This window comes from Amblyomma maculatum, chromosome 1 (assembly GCF_055883805.1).
Source record: "Amblyomma maculatum isolate TAMU_Amacu chromosome 1, ASM5588380v1, whole genome shotgun sequence".
NCBI classification, from domain to species: Eukaryota; Metazoa; Arthropoda; class Arachnida; order Ixodida; family Ixodidae; genus Amblyomma; species Amblyomma maculatum.
This window is the reverse complement of record NC_139344.1, coordinates 80,906,195-80,933,973: the sequence shown is the minus strand read 5'-3', so window position 1 is coordinate 80,933,973 and position 27,779 is coordinate 80,906,195. Positions and strand designations below refer to the sequence as shown.

General features: G+C 46.6%; 1 protein-coding gene across 1 annotated transcript; it reads right to left on the bottom strand.

Moving 5' to 3' along the window:
- Positions 1-8,068: 8,068 nt before the first annotated feature.
- LOC146202956 (uncharacterized) lies at positions 8,069-26,939 on the bottom strand. Its single transcript, XM_084602348.1, has 5 exons — positions 26,914-26,939; positions 26,146-26,285; positions 18,693-18,849; positions 18,034-18,237; positions 8,069-8,331 (listed from the first exon to the last, which is right to left on the bottom strand). Exons 1-4 carry the CDS (start codon positions 26,937-26,939, stop codon positions 18,072-18,074), a joined length of 489 nt encoding a protein of 162 aa, XP_084458474.1. The 3' UTR covers positions 8,069-8,331; positions 18,034-18,071.
- Between the last annotated feature and the right edge of the window lie 840 nt (positions 26,940-27,779).

Genomic DNA, 27,779 nt, shown 5'->3' with positions numbered 1-27,779 from the left:
TTTCGTACCCAACACCAGCTATGAAAAAGACGCTTTCCTCTTACTCCGCTGGTCTGTATGGTGCCATCAGTGACAACAAAGTTTTTGCGCAGTAATGATTCAAGAAAAGATCTGCAGGGTCAATGAGCGGATTTATTGCAATTTTGCGCTCACACAGCTGAAATGTGGAAATGCACTAGCAGTAGCAGAGACTCCGGAGTCACGGTGTCAGGATTTAAATTGACGCAAGTTTTCTTCTTAATGTACGTGTAATAATAGTACACGAGCTTTGCATGCTCCATACTATAGGCTCCAGAGTCTCTGCAGCTCAAAAATGTCTGTTACTGTCGCCAGGAGCCCCAATAACAGTAGCCCAAAGCAGACCTCCTTACCGCACGTTTGTGCGCTGATGATGGCGCAGCAGGAGGCGAACACGATCGACTGTCGCAGGAAAGAAATCGAAGGCACGCTGCGGGGCCATGTGCCCGTGGACCAGTAGAGCTCTGCAGGTGGGTGAATGCTGGACAGCATCAGCACGGAGTACAGCGCCTGGGAGCCATGTGTACACCGAGCAGAGGCTCAGACGAAGAACCGCGCGAAAAAGGTCCCCTTTACGTAGATGTGATGGCCAATTCTAAGTTACCCTAGATGTAGCAACAAGCGGCAATCTATTTGGCACCATGTGACAGCTTAGCGCAAACACTGCAGTATCTCACTTCAGTCACTCCTTCACTATGTCTCCACCTCCAAGCATATAGTTTAGTGCGAATCATTGGGTGCACCGTTGTGGCGATTTTTCCTTCATGCAGAGATGAACTGCCATACGCATCCGAACTGTGAATTATATTTCCGCAGTTATGAATGGTACTCTGGCGCAGGCAGCATTTAAAAGAGACGCATGCGCTCTCTAACGTCTTCCCAGGCTAAAGAACCTTAGTTGCTTAAGATTCGGCGCCCTTCAATACGGCGTACCTCATAGCCAATGAATTACTTGCGCACCCATCAGTGCCTATACCGACTGGGCCCTAGGCTGACAATAAACTGCTCATGCGGAAATTCTTGTGAAAGAAGAGATTGCGCTTTTAGGAAGTTTGCGCTTATGTCTTGAATTGGGAAGTGAAACATTTGACATTTCAGCATAGCATCGATGACACCAGTGCATTTCGCATAGAACCATGTAGCAGGTGCGGCAATAATTTTGATTTAACTTTAGTTTACACGTCTAAAGATTTGTGCCCTACAGGTAATAATTCCATTTTGGTTGCACCGTTGGAAGGATGTTCTCTCTCGATGCCTAAATGTCACAGACTCACAGGTGCAATAAAGTTCTTGCCGTGTGGTTGAGAATATGGCATAAATTTTCATTAACTGACGGAGTCATGCTCTCTTGAAACGCGTCTAACTTGTGGAACAGTGTGAAATATGAGATAATGGAGAAACACGATTCAATATAGGAATGAGATACCACACGCAAGAAGTTCGGCATCGAGTTCAGGGCAACGGGAGCAAAGAATACGAAGTGCTCTTCGTCAAGCCGTTAGCAGCACATGGCAGGGTGATTTTGCAGAAGAGCACGGATAAGGCCCTTGTTGGAGAAAAACCTTTTATTCCAGACAAAAACGTCAGTACAAGGCATTAAATGCGAAATGGGAATTCGCACTACTCAGCAAAAACTCAAACACAATGTTTCCTGCCCCCTTCCTCTCGCCATGAATACATGCAGTTTTGAAGAATGGAAACGTTTATTACATGCGAGTCATTTCAAGACACGAGCTGTAGGAATTATTGAAACAAATATGCGGTAGATACAACATAACTCCGCGCAATGACAACGTTATACAAGGGCGGTCGTTTGGCAAGACAGCACCCTCGCAAGACCAAACGAATGTTTTTTTGCGTCCAAAAGGTCACTTCACCGTCCTCTATCTCTACGGGTTCCAGCACGTGACAGACCCGATATGTATCGACCACCATTCTCAATAAGACAGCGTTAACTAACTTCTCCCGTCTTCTGGTTGTCGAACTGCATGAGGGCACTTTTCGTCTTCATTACATTCATACAGTTGGCTTAGTGAGTGTCTCAAGAGCGCTCATGCATATTCAGAATTTCCCCGTCCGAGTGTATGCGTCTTGGGCCTGCTTCCGAGGTATATTTACAAATCTGCCACTTCAAAGCTCTCAAGTGGTGTGTAAAGAACTTCCCACCTTCCCAATAGAACCTCGACCAGCTGGATTGCGACCATTATCGTAGGTATCGCAGCCTACAAGTCTTAAGAAAGTAAATATGGCGGGTTTCGTAATGGAGAGCATGGACGTAAGTTTTTCAAAATGGCTGAGTAGGAGACTTACCTGTGAATTGCAGAGGAAGAAAGGGACCACTACCTGGCGAAGCAGACGCAAGGCGAAGAGCGGGCGCCACAGCTCGTTCTCCTCGACCCATGGAAGTAGCCCCTCGCAATCCAGGATCCTGGACACGGTGTATCCGTTGATCCTCTCGACCGAGACCTCTATCAAGTCTGTAAGGGACCCCTGCGTACGGTCTTCTCGCAACAATGGGATGACAGATGATTCCAGAACAGCCTGCACGTTGAGCGAGCTTGGCCACAGTGGAGCACGTGCCCATTGGAACTCTTCTTTTTCTTCGCCAACCAAGCTCTTCTTTTTTTTTTTTTTTTTTGCCCCAGAAATACTAGGTGTCATAGGGAAGCCAGCGACTAATTGACAAAGACGGCTATGTTACTAAGTTACTTAACTCAAGTTACTAAGTTACCCCAGTGATTGCTTTTACGGCAGAGTATAAAAATTGGGGTGGCGTAAAGGTGGGTACTAACATGCTATCTAGTTGTCATGAGATGATTGTCTATGGCCGTTTTGTAATAACTATATCACCTTTTTGAGGATTTTGAAAGTGTCATTGTAATCAATCGGCGCGGTGACGCAACGTATTCTGGGCGTTCCGCATGGTTAAGAACCTGAAAGAGCTGCTACCGTATTATACGCCGCATTGCGGCGCAAGGTTCGTGAGACACCTTTTATGCCCAGTCTGGGCTGGTGCATAGCAGCAGCGATTCCGAGGGTTGGATAGGGAAGGTTACGTTGTGTAGTACCTCACAGGACGTCCTCTGCAATGGTTGGATGTGATGCGGCCTGAAGCCCGTGCTTTGATTTCTCAGAAAGACGGTGGATCATTGGCACCGCAAACCATCAACTGAGTCAATATTTCGCCTTCCGGTCCTCCAAACAGAGCCAGATTAGAGAGAAAAGTTGTACCCTTGCTTTCTCTTTGCCTATTTAAAATTTGCAGTAAATAAAGATGCAACTCGGTGCAGATGATTTCGTTTGAATCGCAGCTGCAGCGAAAGGTATTTACTGGCATACCTTATACTTTGTCATATTTTAATAATACCTTAATATTTACGTAAGATAATTACGTTTACGTAAGATACGTTTAAGTAAGGTTTACGTAAGATAAACGAGAGATATAGAATATCGTTACAGTGTTTAGGTTACAATTTATCGTATTAACGGACAGCGAACTTTCCGGTTAGCTTTGAAAAACACAGAACGCGTTTTTAGCATAGCGTTTTTACAGTATCGGCAGTTTTAGGCAGCTCAATTTCAACAAAAATGTGGCCACAATGCTGCAGAGTTGAGCATTGTCAAAGTTATTTCTAACCTTTTTCGTGTTGAGGCCATGTTTAAATTATTGGCCTGAGTCAGCACATGGATATCTTTTCTGGTTAAAAACAATCAATGAACGACCAAGTGTCGAAGCAATTTTTAGGGACATTAAAAACTAATGCGGCCTCTGTCTCATGTGTTGTCTGCAGTATCTAGCCCTAGGGTGTTTTAGGCACATGACGATGCGCTCACAAGCACGATTTAAATTCACTCCTGTAAGTAATACGCACCAACACTCAAAGGTTACAAAACATGGAGCAGTTTGACACAGGAAACTATAATAGAGTTACTTGGAGACCGGCGCTTTTTTTAGCTACATTACCCCCGAAGTCGATCTACATATACCCTTTTAAAACGCCTTCTCGATCTGTTCAGATTGTGAACTGCAGATCAGCATTGTTGAATAATGTTCTTTTAAATAGTTATTTTCATTAGAGTGCAACTAATCAGTTTCACGTGCAACATTCTTTTAGCTTAACCCCTTCATTTCTTTGCCGGAAATAAAAATCAAGCGGTTAGTTAAAGCTGTTTTGGGTTCTCCGGAACGTGGTGCTCAACTATCAAAATATGCGCCTTTCCTAAACTTCGGAAAATGGCACCCAACTATCACAACACACACCTTCTTCGCAGAATTTGTTTCATGTTCGATATTACCCCTGATATATTGTTACGCGTGTGCAGTATATATACCGTGCCCTTTCAAATATTTGCCAAAGGCGCCCATTTCCATGTTTCAGCTATATGTACATATTTTTATACACTTGCTGTTTATAAGCTCTGTAAAACCACAACGGAAAATCAACTCAAACACCTCAACATGCTTGGGAAGAGCAATCGAAATTTTGGTGAGCTGTTGGTAGCCGTTTCATTGAAGCGTTTGGACAAAAGACATCTGTCGGAGGAGTTGTTGCTGGCAGCTTGGCAGGACAAGGGGAAGGGTGTCCAGGCAGTGAGGGCTCTTTGCCCCCTTTTTTTTTTTTTTTTTTTTTTTTTTTTTTGTGCGCCACCAGACTTGACTCGTGCATGCAAAGCAAGTTGCCGGGCCTGTATAGGGAACCCAAGCTCAAGTTTCGCAGCGCGATGGCAGCGCCGCATTCCTGGCTTGGTGGCGAAATGTGAAACGATGGGACGTCGCCGGAGCAGACACTCCGCTAGCTTCCTGTGCACGTGCTGCGATCGAGTTGCGCCTGGCGGTTATTTGGCGATACAGAAACGCTTCCGCTGATGCGAAACGGAGGTACTAAGTAGCATTGTGTCATGGGTAGCCACAATAGTAGGCGAAGCGCCGAAAGACGAAGCTCATGTGTGAAACTTTGCAAATTCCTTTGAAAGCGTTTCCACAAGGCCTGTTTTCCAACCGCATGACAGCATTCTGAGAAGTCTCGCGTTCTTTGTGGAAACGAAAAGGGCCAATTTTCCCCTTCTCCATAAACTCAGAAATGTTCGACAGTTGACAAAGAGAGAGGCATCAAAAGAGTAAAATGGTTTAACACCATGTATACGAAGTGAAGGGGGTGGGGGATTATCCTGCCCTTCGCTCCGCGCGTGTCTTGCTTTGCCGATTTTCTGTGCTCTCTCCCTGTTTTGCGAGTGCTCTGAAAGCAACCAAATCAGCAGATATCCAGCGTGCGACGTCCGCGATCGACAGTGATGTGTGAATGTGCCTTACAGCCAAGAAAATATCTAGGAACGAGGCCTTTTTTTTTTTTTTTTTTTTGGGGGGGGGGGTGGAAAACATGCTTGGGTGAGCCGCTTTTACAGATTTCCGCAAATTGGCCAATAAATGAACCATTATTATTATTATTCACAACAAAAATATGTTGGAAGAGCAATACAAAAGCGATTCTAGTTATGGCTCGATTGACACTACTCGCACGGAGCACCCAATTCGCGTCACAGGTTTCGTAAATGCAAACCAAATATAAATGAAGCACAACCATTTAGTAAGAACCGAAATAAAGCACGATTGTAGTACAAGCTTGGATTTCATGTGCTTTTGAGACTGCTAGCGTTCGTGCCTTTGAAGAAACATCTCCTTTGGTGGACTATAGGTTATCCTTCTACTGCAAGATTTGCTTTAGTAACGTCGTAATAATAAAAACAAAACCGTATATAGATCTCATGCTACGGGCCAAAACAATGATCAACAAGCGAGCAGCTTTATTTCAGAGTACTGATAATACTTCCGCAGTTTTTAAACATATTATAATGTAGCGTGTGCAACAGCAGCCGCTAGACGGCTGCTCATCGAGAGTCTCGTGCGCGGACTCAAAGAAGTGGCCCCGTGGCGTTCGATGAGAAGCTAAAGTCGGCTGCAGTCACTCGGTGCTCTGGGCCTGCTCTCCTGTGCCTGCTAGATCAATCCCCTATTAAAAACACAACCTTCTGGTTACGGGCCTAAACGGCTACGTGACAATATACAACAATATAGTTACATAGCTGACTTACCTCGAGATAAACTTCCTACGTTTTCGTTAACGTGGGAAACGCATTCACAATCAATATTAACTCATCGCCGTCTGTCGTCTGCTCTACAGTGCAGACATGAATAAAAATTTTCTCGCCTATAATTACGTTTCCTCCATGGAAATACGCGGCAGGTTGTCCAATCTTCAAGACGGAAATCAGGCGGCATGTCGCGATGCGCCTGCGGGGCGCGTCAGGGCGCGTGCTCGTTCGAGAGAAAGCGCACGGCGCACGTCGCGAAAGCAGCGAGCCGAGCCGGCGGCGTCCCAGTGTATATTTTTCTGCCACAGATGGCGTTGCCCATCAGGAGCCGCAGGAATAGCTAAATCCCCATAATGTTAGTAATGTAGGAACAAAATTTAATAAATAGAATGGTGGTTTAGTTAACCATTCTAAATCAATCATTAAGATATAGGGAGAAAAATGAGCATGATAGCTACTGCTACCACCCCGTTTCAAAGGGGACGCTCCTATATTCCATCCATCCATCCATCCATCCATCCATCCATCCATCCATCCATCCATCCATCCATCCATCCATCCATCCATCCATCCGCAGCGCAGCCCAGCGATGCTTTGGGAGCCTATCAATTTGAAATGCATTCTCCAACATCGTCACTCAGCATGATCCTCTTCCTCCTTCCCTTCCCCTTCCTTAGTCCAGAGTAGCAGGCCAGCTTTTATTCATACCGGCCAATCTCCCTGCCTTTCCTTTGAATAAACACCTCTATCTTTGGTGAGCAACTGTTGGCTTCATGTTGGCTTTCTGCCGGTTAAACTCGTACTTAGCAAGTCGTCAACACCTGCTCAAAAATCGTTTTTGTAAAGGACGGCTTCCGAGAGGCCCGAGCCCAGCCCGTGGGCTTGTCGGGTGCGGGCTTTCGAGCTGGATTGACCTCGCGCATAGCTCTAGCTTGAAATTCATTGTGACCGCTGTCTCCAGTGAATTCTCACTTAAATGTGTCGCACAAGTTAAACACACAACGAGTGGTTCGGAATAGCTAAATTCCCATAAACGTCGGACATTTCGTTAGAGAAAAATATAAATTATCAAGGAAATAGAACGGTATTTGTATATGCCATGATATCGTTCGGCACAGAAATGTAAGTACATGCCGTAGCAAGTGTCACTTGTTATTTATTCATTTGCTCAAAAACCTGACCACAAAAATTACCATTTATTTTATTCAAGACTCTAATATACTTTGAAAATAAAAATAAACTTTTCATAGCCTTCGCAGTCATTTTTCTAGTAATCTAACAACTTCCATCTCTATATGAAGGGCTCAGTCATCTTTGTATATAATAAGGCAAAACTTACTTACTTACTTACTTACAAAACTTAAGATTACAGCAGACAGAAAAAACTATGCGCAAGATGGGAAACGCCATTTTGGCATGAAAAAGAGCAAGATATTTCCCGTGGTGGTAATACAAACCATTAACCTCAGTAAAAGGTTATTTTCCAATTGTTTCCAGTGAAGTGTTTATGTCGTGGGTAAAATTAACAACAAATTTTCCGCGGTTTTTATGACGTGTTCTTTATTCTCATGCCATATTATGAGCAGTAACACACATTAAGTCTCTATCCGGAATATGAATCTCTTCTCTATGTCAAAAAAGCGGACGTAAAACAAACCAGAGCATCAGACCCTCGATGCAAGAATACTGGATCCGGTTTGTGGTGCAATTTTGCAACCCCACCAGGCATTTAAAAACTATCTAATAAAAAAACGGTTCAGATATCTTTCAAGCTGGCATCTAGAGGCAAGAAGAAAAAACGTGGGGGAAAGTGCGGATTAGAGCGAAAATCGAGTCAATGACATTAAAAAAAAAAAAGAAACAAAAAACAGAATGGTGCATATCTATAGACCTACTGAACAGAAAGAGTCGTGTATAATTATAATAGTATGAAAAAAGCGAGTCCAAGAAAACCGCTTCCCTTATTACGAATTTATGAGTGCGACAATCGCCGGTCTGTTGTCGGGCGCCACAACCATGCAGTAAACAGATTTTCCACACGGTACAGAACCATGTAGAATAAATTTGTCGACGGGCGCCCAAGTTACAGCCCAGTGTGTTCTCCGTCCTTGAGCAGCAGGAATCGCCGGCCTTCGATCAAGCGCCACCTCCGGCAACTATAAGCCCGGCCCTCCGGCATCGATGAAACGGGTCAGCAGCGCTTGAAATGTGGCAGGGGGAATGCTGCAAAAGTATGAACCGTGGTTATCTAGCGCGGGAAAAACATTTGCGATATTCCGTGGGCCAGAATACAAGCTGTCACCGTATGTTAGCCTTCTCTCACCGTGAAGTAACAAACACTGCAGCAGTGGTGCCCGAACCTACCGCTAAGTCAAATTCATTGTTCACCCAGACTACCAGGCCCCTGCAGGTGCCAACATGTCTGAACATTGTTCCCGACTCCAGCAAATTGGAAAGCGCTCTGTCACGTCTCAACAAAGTGCGGTCTCTCCACTTATCTTCGAGGAGTCATCTTCCCAAATCGGGCTTTCGCTGAAGCGCCTGCGCGATCATCCTGATTCCCGCCTTAAAAGCCGCCACCAAAATGGCCCCAGCTTCCAGCAGCAGTGGTGGCGATCTCTCGAACCTCCCGCGAGGCATCATTCATTGTCGACACAAGTTTGTGCCATTCACTCACTTGTAATTTAGTCACCATTGAACTGCAATCACTGCGGCTGCCAACTCAATTAGCGCCGCTGTGTACGGTGCCAACCAATGCCGAACAGGTAAAAACGGGGGAGAATGTGACGCCAGAAGGAGTGAACTAGTTAGCCAACAAGTCACAAAACTTAACTATCAAGCTTCAGGAACCTCTGTCTGGACGTAAATAGATTGAATAAGAAAATTTCTGGCATGGATGGTGAAAAATGAAATGCTTAAAATAACTTCGCAAATCAAGATAAGTATTCGCGAATTAACAATACAGAAATTAATGGTGTCCGACGCACTCTTTACGCTCAGTGTGTTAGGTGCATTATCAAGGGAGCGCGAAAAAGGTATTATGAGTGAGATCAAGACTGACACACTAGCCAGAACTTTCCTGCAGCTATATATTAATTGAACGTTTCAAATATTCATGGTTTTCATTCTCCAATTACCATTCCAACACGCGCCTAGGCCGGCGGTTCAAGCTCACTTACAGATCTCGCCTTATCCAACCTAATAACCACTTCCAATGCAAGTGTCCTAGAGGCTGATTTAGCTGACAGCTATCCTTTTTTTCTTTTTTTTTTCACTTCGAGTACTGTCTTAACCGAGTTAAGAATACTGGATCCATTAAGAAACACTGGATGTTTCATTACCCTTTGAACAGACTGCCAGCAAATAGCGGCCAATAATCAAGGCTGTTCAAGAAGGTGAGGATTCATTTAGAGACTTCTTTATTATCTCTAATGCTATATGAATCAATTTTCCACTTCCCCTCCGGGCATTAAAAGCTATTCAGGTCCGAACGACCTCCGGGTATATTCTGGCCCGAAAGAGATAAGCATAACGTTTCTAATTACCGTTCATTGCGATTCTGTCATTTTTCAGCTAAAATATTGAAAATCTGTCGTTGGACTAAACAAGTGTTTAAAAAACTTTAACATTCTCTCACCGAACCAGTTTCCCTTTAGAATGGGATTCTCGACTGAAGTAGCTGTGATATCTCTCATTGATGAAATTAAATCTTTCATGGATGGAGGTAACAGTGCTGGTTCCTTATTAATCGACCTCTCCAGAGCGTTTGATTTCGGCAAACATACTATTCTGTTCGTCGGCATTTGTGGGCCTGCACTCACACTAATGAAAACTGATTCATCAGATAGAAAAGAAGCTGCATTCATTTCAGGGGATATTCAAAATTCAAGACTATAAACCTCGGCGTTCCGCATGGTTCACTCCTTGGTCATCTCCTGTTTTTATTATATATTAATAACATCCCAATGTGCCATAATAATTCCAAATGTTTACCTTAGGCAGGCTACAAGACTATGTTAACATCGAGTTCACATGTAAACAAAAATGTTGATGCAGAGAATGTATTCAGCTGGCGCCGGAATAATGTACTGTCCCGTAATGCATCCAAATAATGTTTTATAGCCTCCAGCTCATGTCATACAATTATTTGCGAAACTCTTTCTGTTAGCATCGGCGAAAACTCAGTCATTTCACCTGATCGTGGGTCCTTGCTAGGTGAGAAACTTGATAAACTTCTTAAATTTCGAACTCACATCAAATCTATAGGGCATCATTAGGGCATTGGGGCATTAATGAAATTAATGAGTATATTTATATTCACAAGCTCATTTCTGTTTATTACTCACTTACCCACACGCACATTCAGTATTGCATCTCATCTTGAGGAAACACATACACTGTGCCTTTATCTTCCCCGCAGATTATCCAAAATCGACCTGTAGGCATTATTAGTTACAGTCACCGCACTTAAAATGACCTTCTCTGCTCCAATCACACAGTATTCTTTCTGTGCCAAAATAATCAACTAAAGTTTATTTACCCTAATGTATAAATATGCTAAAGAGTTACTTCCATTTTCAATAATCACTAATGACCAAATACCGATTTGCAGCGACACACGTTTCGCCAGCAGCAATAATTTCTTGCTACCTAAACCAAAACGTTTGATTATCTGGTACCACCTTTCGAAATTCATTACCACTTACTTTTAAACAATCGTCGAATGTTTATGCCTCTAAATCCTCTGTCAACTTTTACGAACATCCTGCTTGTAATTATTGAACGTGCATTGTTCGTGTTCAATCTTAAATATTATTAAGGCGAAAGCCTGTAATGCCTCATCGTCGTCGACAGAAGTTTGTTGACACAGGTGTCACGCTTTCGAGAGCGAGTTCAAAAATGAATAACTTGTAGTAATCCCGATCGCCATCAGCTCGCGTGCCAACCCGAAGAGGTAGACGAAGTGGAGCCGGAGCCTTGTTGGCACTGCACTGTTGGCAAGCTGTTGGTTCGAACGCTACCCCCGTCGCTTTGGTTTCCGGACGTTGCATACAGTCTTGGTGCTCCAATAAACACCTTACACTTGGTGGAGGTGTCTCGGTCGCCGCCCCAGTCCTCCTCGAAAATTTCACCCTGGAACTTCGGACCCGCACGCTACCGCCTTCGGTCACAACCATGCAGGACGCTCCCAGCCAACCATCGGCGCCCATCCCTGCCACTCCTGCCACCATCTTCTGTCCCGGGGCACAAAGCCCCCGTGACCCACCTTTATTCAGTGGTACCGACGACCACGACGTTGACGACTGGCTGGCCTCTTTCGAGCTCGTCAGCACTTACAACCGCTGGGACGATTCCATAAAACTGAGCAACTTCCTCTTCTACCTCACGGACGTGGCATATCTGTAGTTTCGAAACCACGAAGCCGATCTTTCGACGTGGTCTGTCTTCAAGAAGAACTTCGCGGATGTCTTCGGCCGTTCTGCGGTACGCAAACTCCACGCTGAACAACGCCTCAATGCACGGCTTCAACTTCCCGAGGAAACGTTTACCAGCTACTTTGAGGACGTGGTTGACCTCTGCAAGCGGGTCAATCCGTCCATGCCCGAGCCCGAACGAGTCACACATGTTCTAAAAGGTCTCACTGATGATGCGTACTATATGATGTCGGCCAGGGACCCAACTTCCGTATCCGACATTATAACCCTGTGCCAGAGGTTTGACGAGAGCTACGAAAGCAACGCGCTTCTACGCGGCGGGCTGCCGCACCTGCCGGCATTGCTGGCTTGGCACTGGCTACGTCGTCGGCGGAACAGTCTCAATTTATGCAGAATATCCAAGACTTCATCCGCGAAGAAGTTGCACGCCAACTGTCCCTCCTCCATCCAGTTCAGCCGACCGTCTGCACTTCGCAATTAGCGCCGGCCAACGCGCCATCCATATCGCCGGCTATCCGCCAAGTTATCGAGGAGAAAGTCGCCGAAGCGCTGCCTTCTAGTGTTCCCATCGCTCCTGTGCAAGCCCCACTCACTTACGCTCAAGTAACCGCTGGAGTGCGCGGTCCGCTTCCTACATCGTCTTACCAGAACGGCCCTACATTTTATGCTCCACCTTGTTTCATGGCCCCTCAATCTCCGAACCCTCGACCGCGACGCCGCATTACGAACCCATGGCGAACCGCCGACAATCGCCCGATTTGCTATGCTTGCGGGCTCCCGGGTCACGTCGCTCGCTTTTGCCGTCAGCGCCCGCTTCATCCTGAGAACAAAGTCCGTCAGTACCACTACGATCCCGAGCCTCCCTTGAGCAACGTCTCTTCTGGATCGTCTCCACCTCGGGCTCAGTACTCGACACGCCGTTCGCCTTCACCTCGCCGACGTTCCATTTCGCCGATGCTCCGGCGACAGGGCCCTACGCAAGGGGAAAACTAAATGCCGCAGTTCCGGAGGCAAGAACTGCGCGTATGACGAACTCGTTAAGTCCTCCGCCTTCTCCCGCCAACGTCATTGAAGTGTTCGTAGAAGGTTTTCACGTTCTTGCGCTGGTGGATACAGGTTCTGCCGTTTCCGTAATTTGTGATGCCCTTCGCCGCAAAATTCGCAAGGTCACGACGCCGCTTTCTGCCTTTTCGCTTCGTACGGCCTGTTCAGAGCGCATCACCCCTGTGGCAGCGTGCACGGTACGAGTTTGCATCAAAGACATTACGTATCTCGTCGAGATGGTGGTGCTTTACGCCTGCTCCCACGACATCATCCTCGGCTACGACTTTCTGTCGACTCACAGTGCTGTGATTGATTGTGCCCGTGCTGAAGTTGAGCTTTCCCCTGTGTGTAATGTTTCCCTGTGTGACCCGCCTGTGCGCCCTGCTAACTCCTTGTAGCTGCAGACACCGACATTCCTCCCTTTTCTTCTGTTCTCGTTCCCCTTATTACGACATCTGCCCTTCCTAGTCCTGTTCTCTTTACGCCCAAACTCGCCTCCGCCCACCATAACCGCCTCCTTCTTCCTTTCGCCGTTCTAACGATTTCTGATGGCAGCTGTGTCATCTATGCTTCCAACCCTTTTCCCTGCCCGACGGTTGTTCTTCGCGGGGAGTGCCTCGGCTACATTGAAGAGCTGGACCCTGATCGCACTTACATGTTCTCCGAACCTGAAGTTTTTCCTCACGTCGCTGCCCTGACGTCTTGTGCTGCTACGAGTGATGAGCTTCCTGTCGACGCCCTTCATCGAGCTATCGCGGCCGACCTTCCGTCCGCCCAACGGGACCAAATAGTCGCCCTCCTTCAGCGCTTCAGTGCATCTTTTGACGTGTCCCAGCCTTCCTTGGGCCGCGCCTTGACCGTTTCTCATGCAATCGACACTGGTCTTCATGCTCCCCTGCGGCAGCGACCATATCGCGTGTCGCCGCCCACTGAGCGCCGCGTCATTCGTGACAATGTCGCCGATATGCTTTAACGGGGCATCATACGACCATCTCATAGCCCTTGGGCCTCCCCCGTAGTGTTGGTGACGAAGAAAGATGGCACGATCCGCTTCTGTGTGGACTACCGGCTTCTGAATAAGATAACCCGCAAAGATGTTTACCCACTACCACGAATTGACGACGCGCTAGATTGTTTGCAAGGAGCGGAGTTCTTTTCGTCACTAGATTTGCGCTCTGGCTATTGGCAAGTACCGATGGCTTCCTTTGACCGCCCGAAAACAGCCTTCATCACTCCCGATGGCTTGTATGAATTCAATGTGATGCCATTCGGACTGTGCAACGCCCCCGCCACCTTCGAGAGAATGATGGATAACATTCTCAGTGAGCTCAAATGGGAAACGTGTCTTTGTTATCTAGATGACATTGTCGTTTTCTAGAAAGATTTCCCTTCGCACCTTCTGCGCCTTCAGCGTGTCCTTACGTGCCTTACTGAAGCCGGCCTACAGCTCAACTTAAAGAAATGTCACTTTGCCGCTACCAAGCTCACAATACTCGGTCATGTCATATCCAAGGATGGCGTTCTACCGGATCCTACCAAACTTCGTGCCGTCGCAGACTTCCCCAAGCCCACAACCTTGAAAGAACTTCGCAGTTTTGTCGGTGTATGTTCGTATTTCCGCCGTTTTATCCGCAACTTCGCCAGTATCATCGCCCCTTTAAGGCAACTTCTCGCCGGAGGCCCGAACCTCTCCTCTTGGTCACCAGCCTGTGATGCTGCGTTCAGTCCACTACGCCGTCTACTGGTCTCTCCCCCTATACTCCGCCATTGTGACCCTGCCTGCTGACCGAAATACACACTGATGCGAGCGGCGTAGGTCTAGGCGCTGTTCTTGCTCAACGAAAACCTGGATATTCCGAGTATGTCGTCGCGTACGCTAGTCGTACCCTCACGAAAGCGGAATCGAACTATTCTGTGACCGAAAAGGAGTGTCTAGTCATCATATTGGCCATTACCAAGTTTCGTCCTTATATTTACGGTCGCCCATTCTACGTTGTTACCGACCACCACGATCTCTGTTGGCTATCCTCCCTCAAAGACTCCTCCGGCCGCCTCGCCCGCTGGGCGTTACGTCTTCAGGAGTACGATATCCACGTCATCTATCGATCTGGACGCAAGCACACCGACGCTGATGCCCTTTCCCGTTCACCGCTTCCTAACGACTCGACGGCTGGCTTCGTTTGTGCCTACGATATGTCGCCGCTCAACATTACCAACATGAAATTTGAGCAGCAGAAGGATCCATGGATATCCTCCCTCTTAACATTCCTGTCTACGCCCGCAGAGCTGTCTTCGTCGTCAGGCCCACCACTTCGCCACTCGTGATGGACTTTTATACCGCCGCAATTACCATCCTACAGGGCGAAAGTGGCTTCTCGTGATTCCGCGACATCTCCGTGCTGAAATCTACGCCTCTTTCCACGCCGATCCCCAATGCGGCCATGCAGGTGTCACGAAAACCTATTCTCGACTGCGTATGAGATATTACTGGCGCGGTATGTACCGCTTCATTCGTCAAAACATCCGATCCTGTACCGCCTGCCAACATCGCAAGAATCCACCCCCTCAGCCAGCCGCTCCGTTGCAGCCATTGCCTTGCCCCAGCCGCCCTTTTGACCGTGTCGGTATCGATCTGTATGGCCCGCTTCCGATCACTTCGGCTAACAACCGCTGGGTCATCGTAGTCGTTGACCACCTAACCCGTTACGTGGAAACATCGGCCTTGCAGTCTGCCACCGCACGGGATGTTGCTTCGTTCATTCTGCATCGCCTCGTTCTTCGTCACGGCGCACCGAAAGAATTGATCAGTGACCGCGGACGTGCGTTTCTTTCCGACACTGTCGAAGCCCTCCTCAAACAGTGCCAGATCATTCACCGGAGCACCACAGCGTATCACCCCCAAACGAACGGCATGACTAAGCGATTTAATCGCACTCTTAGTCACATGCTAGCCATGTACGTTGACAGCGCTCACTCTAATTGGGACCAGGTGCTTCCTTTCGTAACGTACGCCTACAATACGGCTACGCAGACTATGACTGGGTTCTCCCCCTTCTTTCTTTTATATGGTCGCGAACCCACGTCCACCATGGATACTATCCTGCCCTACCACCCCGACGCTTCAGAGACCACTCTACTGTCTGAAGCGCACACATTTGCCGAAGAATGCCGACAATTGGCGCGCTCCTTCACAACGGAGAACCAGGCTCAACAAAAGCATAACCGGGACCCTACAAATCCAGCGCCTTCATATCCCTCAGTTGCCCTCGTTTGGCTCTGGGTGCCTTCCTCAGCACCCGGCCTCTCATCCAAACTCCTATCGCGCTATCATGGACCTTACCGCATTCTCGAACAATCTTCTCCCGTCAATTACATAGCAGAGCCCTTGAACCCATCTCCAGATCATCGCCGCCGCGGCTGAGAAACTGTACATGTCGACCGCCTCAAGCCGTATTATGATCCCTCACCCCTTTCCTCACCATGAGTCGCCAGGATGGCTCCTTTTCCGCCGGGGGGTATTGTAGTAATCCCGATCGCCATCAGCTCGCGTGCCAACCCGAAGAGGTAGACGAAGTCGAGCCGGAGCATTGTTGGCACTGCACTGTTGGCAAGCTGTTGGTTCGAACGCTACCCCCGTCGCTTTGGTTTGCGGACGTTGCATACGGTCTTGGTGCTCCAATAAACACCTTACAAAATAACCATGTCTCCACCGGGAATCGAGCCTTCATCCTTTCGATTCCCAGCCCATGGTTCTACCAAATGCGCCGCGACACGGACCGTGAAGCGCTATTCATAATTCCCCTTCACTGCCGTAAGGATGATAGCGTGATTCGGTGAGTGACAGATGCTGCGCCTTTCCTTTCCTGTTAACAAATTATAGAATGGCGGTGAACGTTGATGCGTTCAATGAAATGCTGGTTGTGTTTGAGAAGGTTCGCGGAATGTACCGTCACGACAGGTCATGACGTCACCATGCTATTTATGCATATACGAAGCTGACCCCGCCGGCCGACCGATGCAGGCGTCCGTGCGGCGTCTTCCGTTTGCCGCTTCCTCGAACGCCGCACCACAGAGCAAACAGAAGCAGACCCAGATGTCTAGCGAGAGTACAGCAGGCATCAGCGGCGTTTGAAATTTATTTACAGGATAGAAAAGGCGCAGTACCTGTCACATTTCTCCGCGGACGCATGTACGACGCCGAAAAGTAAGGGAAGAAGGTTGGAGTGAAAGAAAAAAAGGAGATAAAGGTGCCGTAGTGGAGGGCTACGATCCACCGTGCTATAATGGTTTTCGCCTCATCGCACTTTTGTGGCCCTAAGCGCCCTATAGAATTTCTTTGGCACTCTTCAAGTGTTTTCTTTATGAGAATTGGTGTGCTATTGTTTCCATTCAAGCAAAAGCGGTTGTCATAAATTAATATGTTAAGCTCGCCACAACCCTTTGATGCTATGTATTGTACAGTTTTTGCAGTTGTTCTTTGTACATTTCTCTTCAAGAGGTTTTAAAGGATGTCCCGCCAACTGTCCTTGAATTTGGGCACCCCTTCTTTATTGTGCGTTGCAAACTACTGCCTGCTACATAAAATAACCGAACCTTCACGTAAGAACATAACTTTGAGTCTCTTGTCGGAGCTCTGAAAACAGCCAAGTAATAGGCTAGTAATCTAAAACAACTAGGACCCCTTTTCGGCTGGTGGTGCTAATAGACAAGCGGGGTTACGCTTACGGTGGCATATATGCAATTACTTGTCACGTGTCGCTCCTTTATGTGATTATGTGCCTAGTTCAGCAAAACCAGCTTACTCTTGAAGGTCCATGCATATTTTCGACACTAAAATTCGCAACATGTTCAGAGAATAGAGAAGCATTAGCGTACAGTGCGCTGATCGATAAGAGAAAAAATACAGAACTCTTGTATCCCAGTCCAACAGAGTATTGTGCGAAATATTGTGTTCAGTTTTGTGAGCTAATGATTTTTCTTTGTGCTTGGAAGTTAATGAAGACGATATGCAATAGACATCGCGAGAGTGCGACCGTATAACTTGCGAAAATATCGACTGCGGCGATAAAGGTCCCCAGCGCCCTCCCACAAGAAATCCCTGGGTTTGAATTCCCTCCTCCCCGCCAGCTTGTTTTTTTTTTTTTTCACTTTACTGTTGGCACGTGAGTCTACCAAAGTTATTCTAGAACACAGCAAAATACGGTACTACGAGGCACCTCGGATCATCAGTAGAGGTGCATTCGCACAAGAAATGCGGGAAAAGGCGACTTTTATACCTTACATTGTGCCTCAGCCTGCTTTAAAACCATTTGAGTTCCAAATTGGCTAATTTACGAGTACTTTCTTAATAGGGCATCCAGATATTGACAAATGAAATGGATTAGAAAGCATTTTCGTGAAGTGAATTGAGAAATTTCGTGCCACTCGGACAAAGAAGAAACCTTACTGGGCTGCCGGAAATGACGCTCCCAGAAACAACCAGAGTCAATACTCGGCCTGGCCGGCCAGGTTTCCGCCCATGGCTGCCCTGCTCGAGGGTATCTGGGATGTAAAGTGAGCCAAGTCCACTTTCTGGGGAGAGATTGTGCTCTCGCCGAGTAGCGGGAACCGAACTTTCCAAGGCGTTCGATTCACGGCGGTCTCCAGCCACCTGCACGCGAGATTCCTTGTGAGCCACTTCGAACGTCTGGTAGAGGACGAGGAGTTTGTCCTCTATCCATTGCCTTGAGTGGAAGCCATTTAGCAGTTCGGTGAGCTCGCTAGGGCTCTCTGCCCACTCACTCATCCACTTTTTCAAAATGTGCGAGCAGATGGTATAGTATGCTCGTCACATGAATAAACCGATAGTCTTGCAAGAGCCCAACATCATCTCCGTTCTTCTGAACAAGGCTACCGATACAATATTTATCTCGAACACTCCACAATTAATAGCTGCGTCATAATTTTAAAGGAAAATCACATTAATATTTTCTCCGACACTTTTATTTTATTTTAGATTTATGGCAACGGTGCCGTATTTTCGACTGAATGAGCGGCATAAGCTATCTTGCAAAAGCTAATTTTTCATTTTCACCATTCGTGGTGAGGGGGTCGTATGTATCTCACCTTTGAACGGACACTACTTGAGGTAGAGCAGCGTGGCGCGCATAGATCGCTGCGCACGAAACGCTGCGTGCACTGCTCCCATGGTGTGCGCCACTGGCTGTTCTCTGCCCGCCCTTCTCCTGAAGTGGTCGGTTATTGTTGACCTGTCTGGATGTCACTGCAATATACCAATGTACACAGGGAAAAACTTGAGCCATTGCTATAATGCGATTTTAACCTCGCTATAATGCAGACAGCCAGGCTAGTGGGTGTCTTATATAGGAACGAATATTGTGACCGCGCAAAAAAGCGGCAATACAGTAAACAGACGGCGTAAGGCGGGTACTGCACCGCAGCTTAACAGGCTATCGAGCTTTATGTGGGCATATGCGTCTCTAAGAAGGTGTTAATGAATCCAAAGGGGCCTGATTAAGAAATACAGCTGACGCATAAGACGTGTGAAATGCAATCCGTAGGTTGTGGAATATGTACCAAAAATGTGCTATCAAGCTAAGAGTAAAATTGTCAAAAGAAAAATATTTATAAAACGACCATCATTAGAACGAGCGAAAGCACGAGCCCCTGTGGCTCAGTGGTTGAGACGCTTGGCCGCTAAACCCGTGTACCCGGTTTCAAACGCGAACTGTTCCAATTCGCGCCAGTGTGTGTGTGTGTGTGTGTGTGTGTGTGTGTGTGTGTGTGTGTGTGTGTGTGTGTGTGTGTGTGTGTGTGTGTGTGTGTGTGTGTGTGTGTGTGTGTGTGTGTGTGTGTGTGTGTGTGTGTGTGTGTGTGTGTGTGTGTGTGTGTGTGTGTGTGTGTGTGTGTGTGTGTGTGTGTGTGTGTGTGTGTGTGTGTGTGTGTGTGTGTGTGTGTGTGTGTGTGTGTGTGTGTGTGTGTGTGTGTGTGTGTGTGTGTGTGTGTGTGTGTGTGTGTGTGTGTGTGTGTGTGTGTGTGTGTGTGTGTGTGTGTGTGTGTGTGTGTGTGTGTGTGTGTGTGTGTGTGTGTGTGTGTGTGTGTGTGTGTGTGTGTGTGTGTGTGTGTGTGTGTGTGTGTGTGTGTGTGTGTGTGTGTGTGTGTGTGTGTGTGTGTGTGTGTGTGTGTGTGTGTGTGTGTGTGTGTGTGTGTGTGTGTGTGTGTGTGTGTGTGTGTGTGTGTGTGTGTGTGTGTGTGTGTGTGTGTGTGTGTGTGTGTGTGTGTGTGTGTGTGTGTGTGTGTGTGTGTGTGTGTGTGTGTGTGTGTGTGTGTGTGTGTGTGTGTGTGTGTGTGTGTGTGTGTGTGTGTGTGTGTGTGTGTGTGTGTGTGTGTGTGTGTGTGTGTGTGTGTGTGTGTGTGTGTGTGTGTGTGTGTGTGTGTGTGTGTGTGTGTGTGTGTGTGTGTGTGTGTGTGTAAGCACTGCGACACGTCATAGTCAGTCACTGATAAGTCACCGGCTCCATCACTGTCTCTGTTGGCCGAGAATCTTTTAGGACCCGTTGGGGGGACTCCTGCTCCGGACTTACTTTAACTAATCCTCATGAGGACAAGTAGTTCTCACCTCACGAAACATCTTAGCGAATCAGAGCGAGCGCACAAACAAGACCGGGCAATTTTCTCAGTCAGTGGCAGAGGTGGGCATTTGACCTCAAAAACCTCGACCTCACCTCAAACTCAAAAAATATTTGGCGACCTCACTCAATCTCAACCTCATCAATTGAGGTTGAGGTCCCCCGGGCGACCTCACCTCACTTTTCAGGTGACCATTGCGACCTCACTCAACCTACCCTCAAACTCAATATGTGAGGTTGAGGTCGGGCGCTCGAACTCAAAAAAAAAAAAAAGAAAAAAAAAAGAATCATTAAATTAAACCGTAACTTAAAGCAAATATACATTTCTCGGTGATCTTAGGGTATACATGCTAGCCAGAATTTTTTCGTATGAAAGGCTGTATTTTAATCCTAATTTTACACAACAATTAATATCCGCGGATAAAAGCAGAACAACTCCGGACACATGTCCAACTCTTCACTAAAGTGGCAATCCTCTCACCCTCTTCGCCTACCCTTTTGTGGTCGGTTTCAATCTAAGGCCTACACGGGTACCACGTTACTACGCACCCATAATGCAATACAAAGAGTTTATCCCATCTGACCCACGTGAATAAGATTCGTATTAGAAATAAAACAAACCAGTTCTTACTATAAACTGAAAATACAAATGCTGTTGACCCTAGTGACGACGACAACAATGACGATATGCTCTTTTTCTTTTCTTGCCACATAGCGCTAAACAGACAGGGACACAGCGAGACACACGGGACGGGCACTTTTTTTTATCGCCTGTCCCGTATGTCTGGCTGTGTCCCTGTCTGTTTAGCGCTATGAGGCAAGAAAACCGACACCAACTCGACCAAGCTTCCATCCTTGCTCTTTTTCTTAATTCGAAAAATAAATTGATAATTGCCGAGCTTTCTTTTAAAACACTGTACATTGTTTTGCGACAGAATACATTAAATTAGGAAAAAATAGGAATACAGTCGTACCTCGTTAGTATGGACACTTTGGTTTCCGACCAAAACTTTCCATAAAGCGAATCATCCATAATAACGAGTCATGAATAAAAACGAAGAGTATATAATTGAGAAAAATTTATAACTAATGGCTGCTGTTTTAATTTGGGTGTATAAACACAGCCGAGATGTCGATGCTACCCTCTTCTCCATAAATCCGTCGACCCGAAACGTCATGTCTGTTCTTAAACCTTGTCAGCCATCCTCTTGAGTAGCGGAAGTCAGTAACTCCTAGATACAGCGTAGAATAATATTTCTCAGCAAACATGTCCCAGTTTTACTGAACAAAAATTCCGCAAGTCATCACAGGTAAACCCTATCAAGACTGAAAAGAAGCACCCATAATGTTGCCGATGCTGCGAGCCTTCTCTTGAAGCATTTCGTCGCTCACGACAGCACCATTCGCGTACACATTCCCGAACCACATTAACAAGGCTGACTCCATTTCTTCGAACTGTGCTGGGCGCTGTGGGACTGTGGCTTTCGCTGCGATGCCGACGTTGAGCCATTTATCGGAGTCCTGTAGTATATATAGATGGTATACCGTCGACCTGGCGAGGCTGATGCCTAGTTGAACTTGGATCCAGTCTTTCACGGCTTGGATTGACTGAGATGGCTTTTGCCGCTTATATTCACAGATTTCCCGCTTCGCGCCTAAGTTCAGCTCCATTCTTTTGCGTTTAATTCCCGCCATGCCAAAAGTCAGACTAAAGTTGAGGGTTACAGGCTTCTGATTCTTTGTACTCTTTTTGCCTAGTAAACCTCCCTGACTTTCCGTTCTTCTGATTCTCTTTCTTGCCTTGTACTGTTTCTGTAAGGAAGTGAGGGAGTCAAGTTGACAGGCTACTGTACGGAGGGCTATCAAACAGCCCTTTCCTGTGCCGTTTGTATGTGTTCCTATGAAACAAACACTGCGAGCTGAAGTACAGTTTAGAACGACGGCTAGCTGACTACGAAGAGCTCAGACCTTGTCAAGGCCACATCGTTGACTCAAGGCGAAGCCGACATGCGGATCACTGTGGTGCAAAATGTGGTAGTTCGGCAGCGCAACAGTGACGAAAACCAGGAGCATGAGAAGGAAGGGCAGGGCGTCCAGGACGGGACGCCCGCTCCTGGTTGCGTGCTCGTCGCCTTTGTTTTGTCGCTCTACTTCGTGAGTGTGTCTTAACCATGACCAAAAAGCGTTAGCGGCTTCATGGAACACACATTGTGTTCTGGGATAGAAAACCTTTAGCTCCCACCCCCAATTTTGGCGCTTGTCTTTCTTCTTATTATTTCTTTCTTACGCTTTTACCGACCTCTCTTCTGTTTACGTTCAGTAGAATTTATTGCAATCACATGTTGGTATTTTCCCGACTGCGGCCTCTAGTTGCGGCGCTGCCGCTGCATCCAGAAATCTCCCGGTTCCCTCCTTTCGGGGTCTTTCTTAGTTAGCTGACCCTCGGTTTGCTGTGTACGATCCTTGCCATCCACCCTCTTTTTCTCCTCCTCCTCCCTTCCTTTCCGCTCTTGCGCCCTCCCCCCCCCCCCCCCCCCCCCTCTAAAACGACGACACGCCCGCTTTGGTTCTTTCCAACTCCACAGGACTCGTTCAGGCATCCGACCGTATCGGCTGTCGCATAGGTTCCCGGCCTGCGCACCCTTATTTAACTTGCGTTCGGACTCCCCTGCTTTTTTCAAACGATGTCCATATTAACGAGACAAAAATACATGGGCCGAATAGGCTGTGTGCATTCATCCCCTGTCCATCGTCCAGAGAGCGAGTTTCTATATTAACGAGGCATAAATACATTGAAAAATCTTCGCCCCAGAAAACTGTCCATAATTCGGGTCCTCCATATTAACGGATGTCATATTAACGGGGTACAAATTTTTCATAATAGCCACTCATGAAACGACTTGTGAAGACTAAATCCCCAACAAAGCAAACAAAAGAGGAAAAGACAGCAAAACACCAATTAATCATAAAACTCTGCCAACGCCGAATAAACCTTCAGAAAATTTTGAAGAGGAATGCTGTTTATCTTATGGAGTCCCAACCGGCCACTCCTGGGCGTTTGTTTATAATTCTGTGATCCCGTGGCGTATTGCAAATATTGGCGAAATTGCTTCTTCGAACACAACGCTTACAATAAAAAATTACAAGGGTCGGAACTGCTAGGAAAGAGGGTTAAACGTGAACCACTTTGCTGTCGCGAACATCGGCTCGTCCGTCAAATTTCGCCGGAGCAAAATGTCCAACACCCACCCGCCTAAAAAAATAAATAAATAAATAAAAAACACGATATAAATACTTGTACGTCCGAACTGAATACTGGATACCATTTCGCTAACAATTCTGAGAAGAGCTTCTTTGTGGTATTCACTTGTTTTCCTTTGAAAACTGAACTAATAAATTGCACGGTGGTGTCTCCGAAGCTGCTTCGCCGCATGCACCGTACGTGAATCTAGAGAAACCGTTTCCCTGTTAGTGTCGTATAATTACAGCACATAAACGTAAAATAAAGACAAGAACAACAGAAAGGAGCGAGCAAGCAGCCCAGAGGGACCGCGCCTGCTGCTGTGCACGCGCTCCTGCCTTTGCCGTCCGTCTCCATGGCATCTGGTTTTGCTCATGCGGTGAAGGCCGAACTGTCACCGATACACACCAAAAGGAAGTGGCGTATGTGTGCCACCTCCGCTTTCAGAGACTACATCGCGCTTTCTAATACTTGCAAAAAAAAAAAAAAGAAAAAAAAACTAAATGACAGCGCCGGCAAGTGGAAAGGAGGGTTGTGCTATGGGCCTCTGGAAAGATGCCCAAGAAAGAGCCTAATGTGAGGGAAGAAGCCTGTTCTCTTTTCGGCAGCGTACGAACTTAATTGACATACAAGAAAATATATATAAAGAAATACCATGATGACGAAAGTAATAACAAATGTCGCATACTACAAACTGATAAGAACTGCGCTTCCCAGAGCGTATAGAAGGTTGGAGACATCGACTTAGTACTGCATTCCTCAGTGCTAGCATGTAATTGCCTTCATTCACGTATATCTAAATTGATTTTTAAAGAAAAAAAAATAAATGTCTGAAAAAATTATTCCGACATCTGGCCACAAAAATTTTCATCCGATTGATTTGTCCGTCTCGAGCAGACGGGAGCACAAAAGAGACACGCTCAGTTTGCCACACCAATTTGTCCGTCTAGACACCAAAATGTCGAGCCGGAAACCATCTCAATACTTTCTAGCTCATAAAAACACGTAGGAGACGCTTTTTTCTTTCTTTTTTTCTGCGCCTGAATAAGAGATTTCAATAGAAACCTGATATTTTGAAGTTAAGAATCAATTACTCTCCTCCTGCCTCCTGCATTGCTTCATTTCACTAGGATTGGAGAGAGAAACAAAGGGCCTCAGCGGTGCGAAATCATTTTTTTTTTTTTCATTGGGCTTTACTGTATGCAAGCCCCATATATATTTTTTTGTCTCTTCTATCTCGGCAAATAGTTAATATGCGGAGGCTTCTTTCCCGTATACCAGCGGCGTCTTATAAGCTGTGCCGTCCGTTTCATCCTGTTGCATGTTTTACCTCGACACTAGCATTTTCATCCCATTGTAGTTTTTCGGGGCCACCTGTGAATCTGTTAGAATTAACAAGCAGCACAAGACCAAAGAGATGTTTTTCTGGAGAATACAAGAATATAAATTTACAGGATCGGAATATAGAACGATGACGTACAATTAGAGAGGGAGGACTTCGATGAAATGCTCAGATGGTATTGTGCCGGTTTTCCTGGTTTGTTCATGTTTTCCTTTTTTTTTTATCTGTCATTATCACGTCCTCTAACAATTTCGCTGCACCATTTTCTGTTAAGTTTCCGTGTAATGTACAACGGGGTCCTTTATCGAATGTAAGGCAGCAGCCCTGACGTTAGCGCCTAGAAACGGGCATACACACGACAAACAGTTCTGCTCCGTGCCGTCTGCGCAAAGACAATTTGCTTCGCTTTTTAGTTTGCTTGTTTCTTTGCGGCATTCGACAAAAGCACCGCGGGTCAACGTGAGTTATGTGCTTTGCGCGCTCCTGGGTGTTTGAGCCTGCGGCAAGCATCGGCACAAACAAGTCAGAGGAAACGGGGGTGGCGAGCGGGGGGCATGAGGAGTTCGTGAAGTAAAAAAAAAAAATATCTCCTTCCAAGAAGACCAGAGGGAAGCGTCCTCGGGCTGCGGACATTACGGTGGAATGCCGAAAGCTGGGCAGGGGCTGCGGCATTCGGTCGTCCGAACGGGGGGTAACCAAACACCGAGAGTCGGCGGGCACACGGCAGTACACTCGAGCTCCACGTCAAAAGGGGCGCTCTTCGAAGAAAGCCGCGGCAACAGCAAAAAGCCTGGACCTCACAATTTCGACCTCACAAAATGACGACCTCACTCAACCTCAAACTCACGTTTGAGGTTGAGGTCCAATTTAGTGACCGCACTCAAAAAAGTTCAAGCTGTCACCGACCTCACCTCAACCTCACCTCACTCCGTGAGGTTGAGGTCATTTTGAGGTTGAGGTCAACCTCATGAGGTCGAAACCTTATGAGGTTGGCCACTTCTGGTCAGTGGTGGTGAGCGTGTGAGTGCTTTTAAGCTACGTAAGGGGACCACAAAGGGCCTTACCGCAAAAACGCGTACATCGGTCCTCCACGAATAGATTTCTTCTCGTGAGAGGGTGAGGCTGAGATTTAACCGATGATTGTTTTTTAAAAATTTTCCCACACACGAACCGTAACCGAGGCCGTGGGAAGTTTTGTACGCACACATTAAACAGCAGAACGGTATTCGGCGGCAGTGGAATTGAACCCAGAAAATTCTGGGTGCGATGCGGATGGGCTGCCGCTAAATACTCCCATAACAATGTATTAATGTAAGAGTTTTATAAGCGTGGACTAAAGTCACTCACCCTGGCGTGGTGCCCTTCGGCGGTTTGTGTCGACTTCAGTGGCGGCTGTGCGCGGCTGCGCTCGCGTAGGTGCTCCCCCGCCGACCGCCGACGTAATCGAAGCGCCGGCTCTCAGCTTGATACATTCGATCAGTTTGGAACTGAAATTAACCGAAATGCGAGACCATTATGGTACTGGACAGCGACTTGTTGTAGGACGGTGTACTTGCGCCGGATCTCCAGACGTACACATGGAGTGGCGGCGACTTGTCTATGAACACTGTGATGGTACATTTTAGACACAAAGCACTGGATAGTTACTTCTATACTATGAATCAGAAAACAGTGCGCGTTTTGCCTTATACCTAACAAAAAGGAGAATATATATGGAAAAGGCTGTACAGCTGAAATGATTGCTCCGTTTCTCTTTACATTGCCTCGATCGTCCATTCCAGGCATCAATTATATCAATTATTTTTTTATATATTTCTTTCCGTCCGCGTGAAGGCCGGGCCACTCATATCTTTAAGTTTTATATCATTTGTTTGGAAGAAATGCCACTAAAATTGTCTATTTACAGCAAAAAAAAAAAAAAAAAAAAGAAGAAGAAGATATAGTTTGTGGAACGCATGAGGAGTGCATAATAAAGATATTCGCAAGTTAAAAGTCAGCCACTGACGTGAGAGCGCCCCTGTACCAAATTCACCATGAGCTTGCCTGTTTCCCCACTGTAGAGATCCTACACGCACACCCTAATAAATGTTTTTATTAATTTTACGTTACACGCACCGTGTCGTAATGGCACAGACTGTCATAACTATCGCAACTGAAAGGTTCTCAAACTGGGTTCCGCAGGATGCTTCTGTTTGTTCCGGTACTGAAGCCAACCCCCCCCCCCCCCCCCCCGCCCCCCCCTTCCCCGCTCCACACACTCACACGCCCAACTACGCTTTACCCACGTCTTTCTAAGGACAAGGAACAGTGGGTATAATTATGATTATTCGGCGGTTGGGACGAGCGTTCGTTTTTTTTTTTTCATGCAAGTGGTTTTTACGGACACCACTTATTCGTGCAGTACCTTCCACGTATAATCTCCGCAGTAGAAAACACTACATTCTGTTGGTATATTTTTCTCCTAACCTCTCCATATACAAATACACGTATACTGTACGCAGTAGTCGATACTAATGAAATAAAATGAAGTTGATTTCAAAACACTACGACAAGAAATCATTTTCATTGCTGCGCCCTGGCGATTTCAGTGCCTGTCTTAAGATTTGTCTGATTCGTACCTCACACCAGCAATGAAAAATGAAGTTCCGATTACACTGCTGCTTTAGATGGGGTCATCAACGGCAGCTGAATTGTTGCGCCGTCACGATTTAAGACGCGATCCGCAGCTTCATTAAGAAGATTGAAATTGAATTTTGCGCTTGCATCTCGACAATATGGAAATGCACTAGCTGCATCAACACCTTCCGAGTCATGGTGTCAAAATTTGAAGTGGTTAAAACGTTCCTTTACTTGTTTTTATAGTAATAGTACTCGAGCTTTACATCTCCATACTGTTTACTCCCGAGTCACAGAAGCTCAAACATGCTTCCGTTGTATTCGCTTGGCGCTGATTAAGAATGGCCGAAAACAAACCTCCTTAC

Coding starts and splice junctions, on each gene's coding strand:
- LOC146202956 (XM_084602348.1), bottom strand. CDS start 26,939: ATGACAGTCTGTGCCATTACGACACG. Junction 26,286..26,913: donor GTCTGTGCCATTACGACACG/GTGCGTGTAACG, acceptor GGTTAATTTCAG/TTCCAAACTGATCGAATGTA. Junction 18,238..18,692: donor CAAGTAGTGTCCGTTCAAAG/GTGAGATACATA, acceptor TCTCGCGTGCAG/GTGGCTGGAGACCGCCGTGA.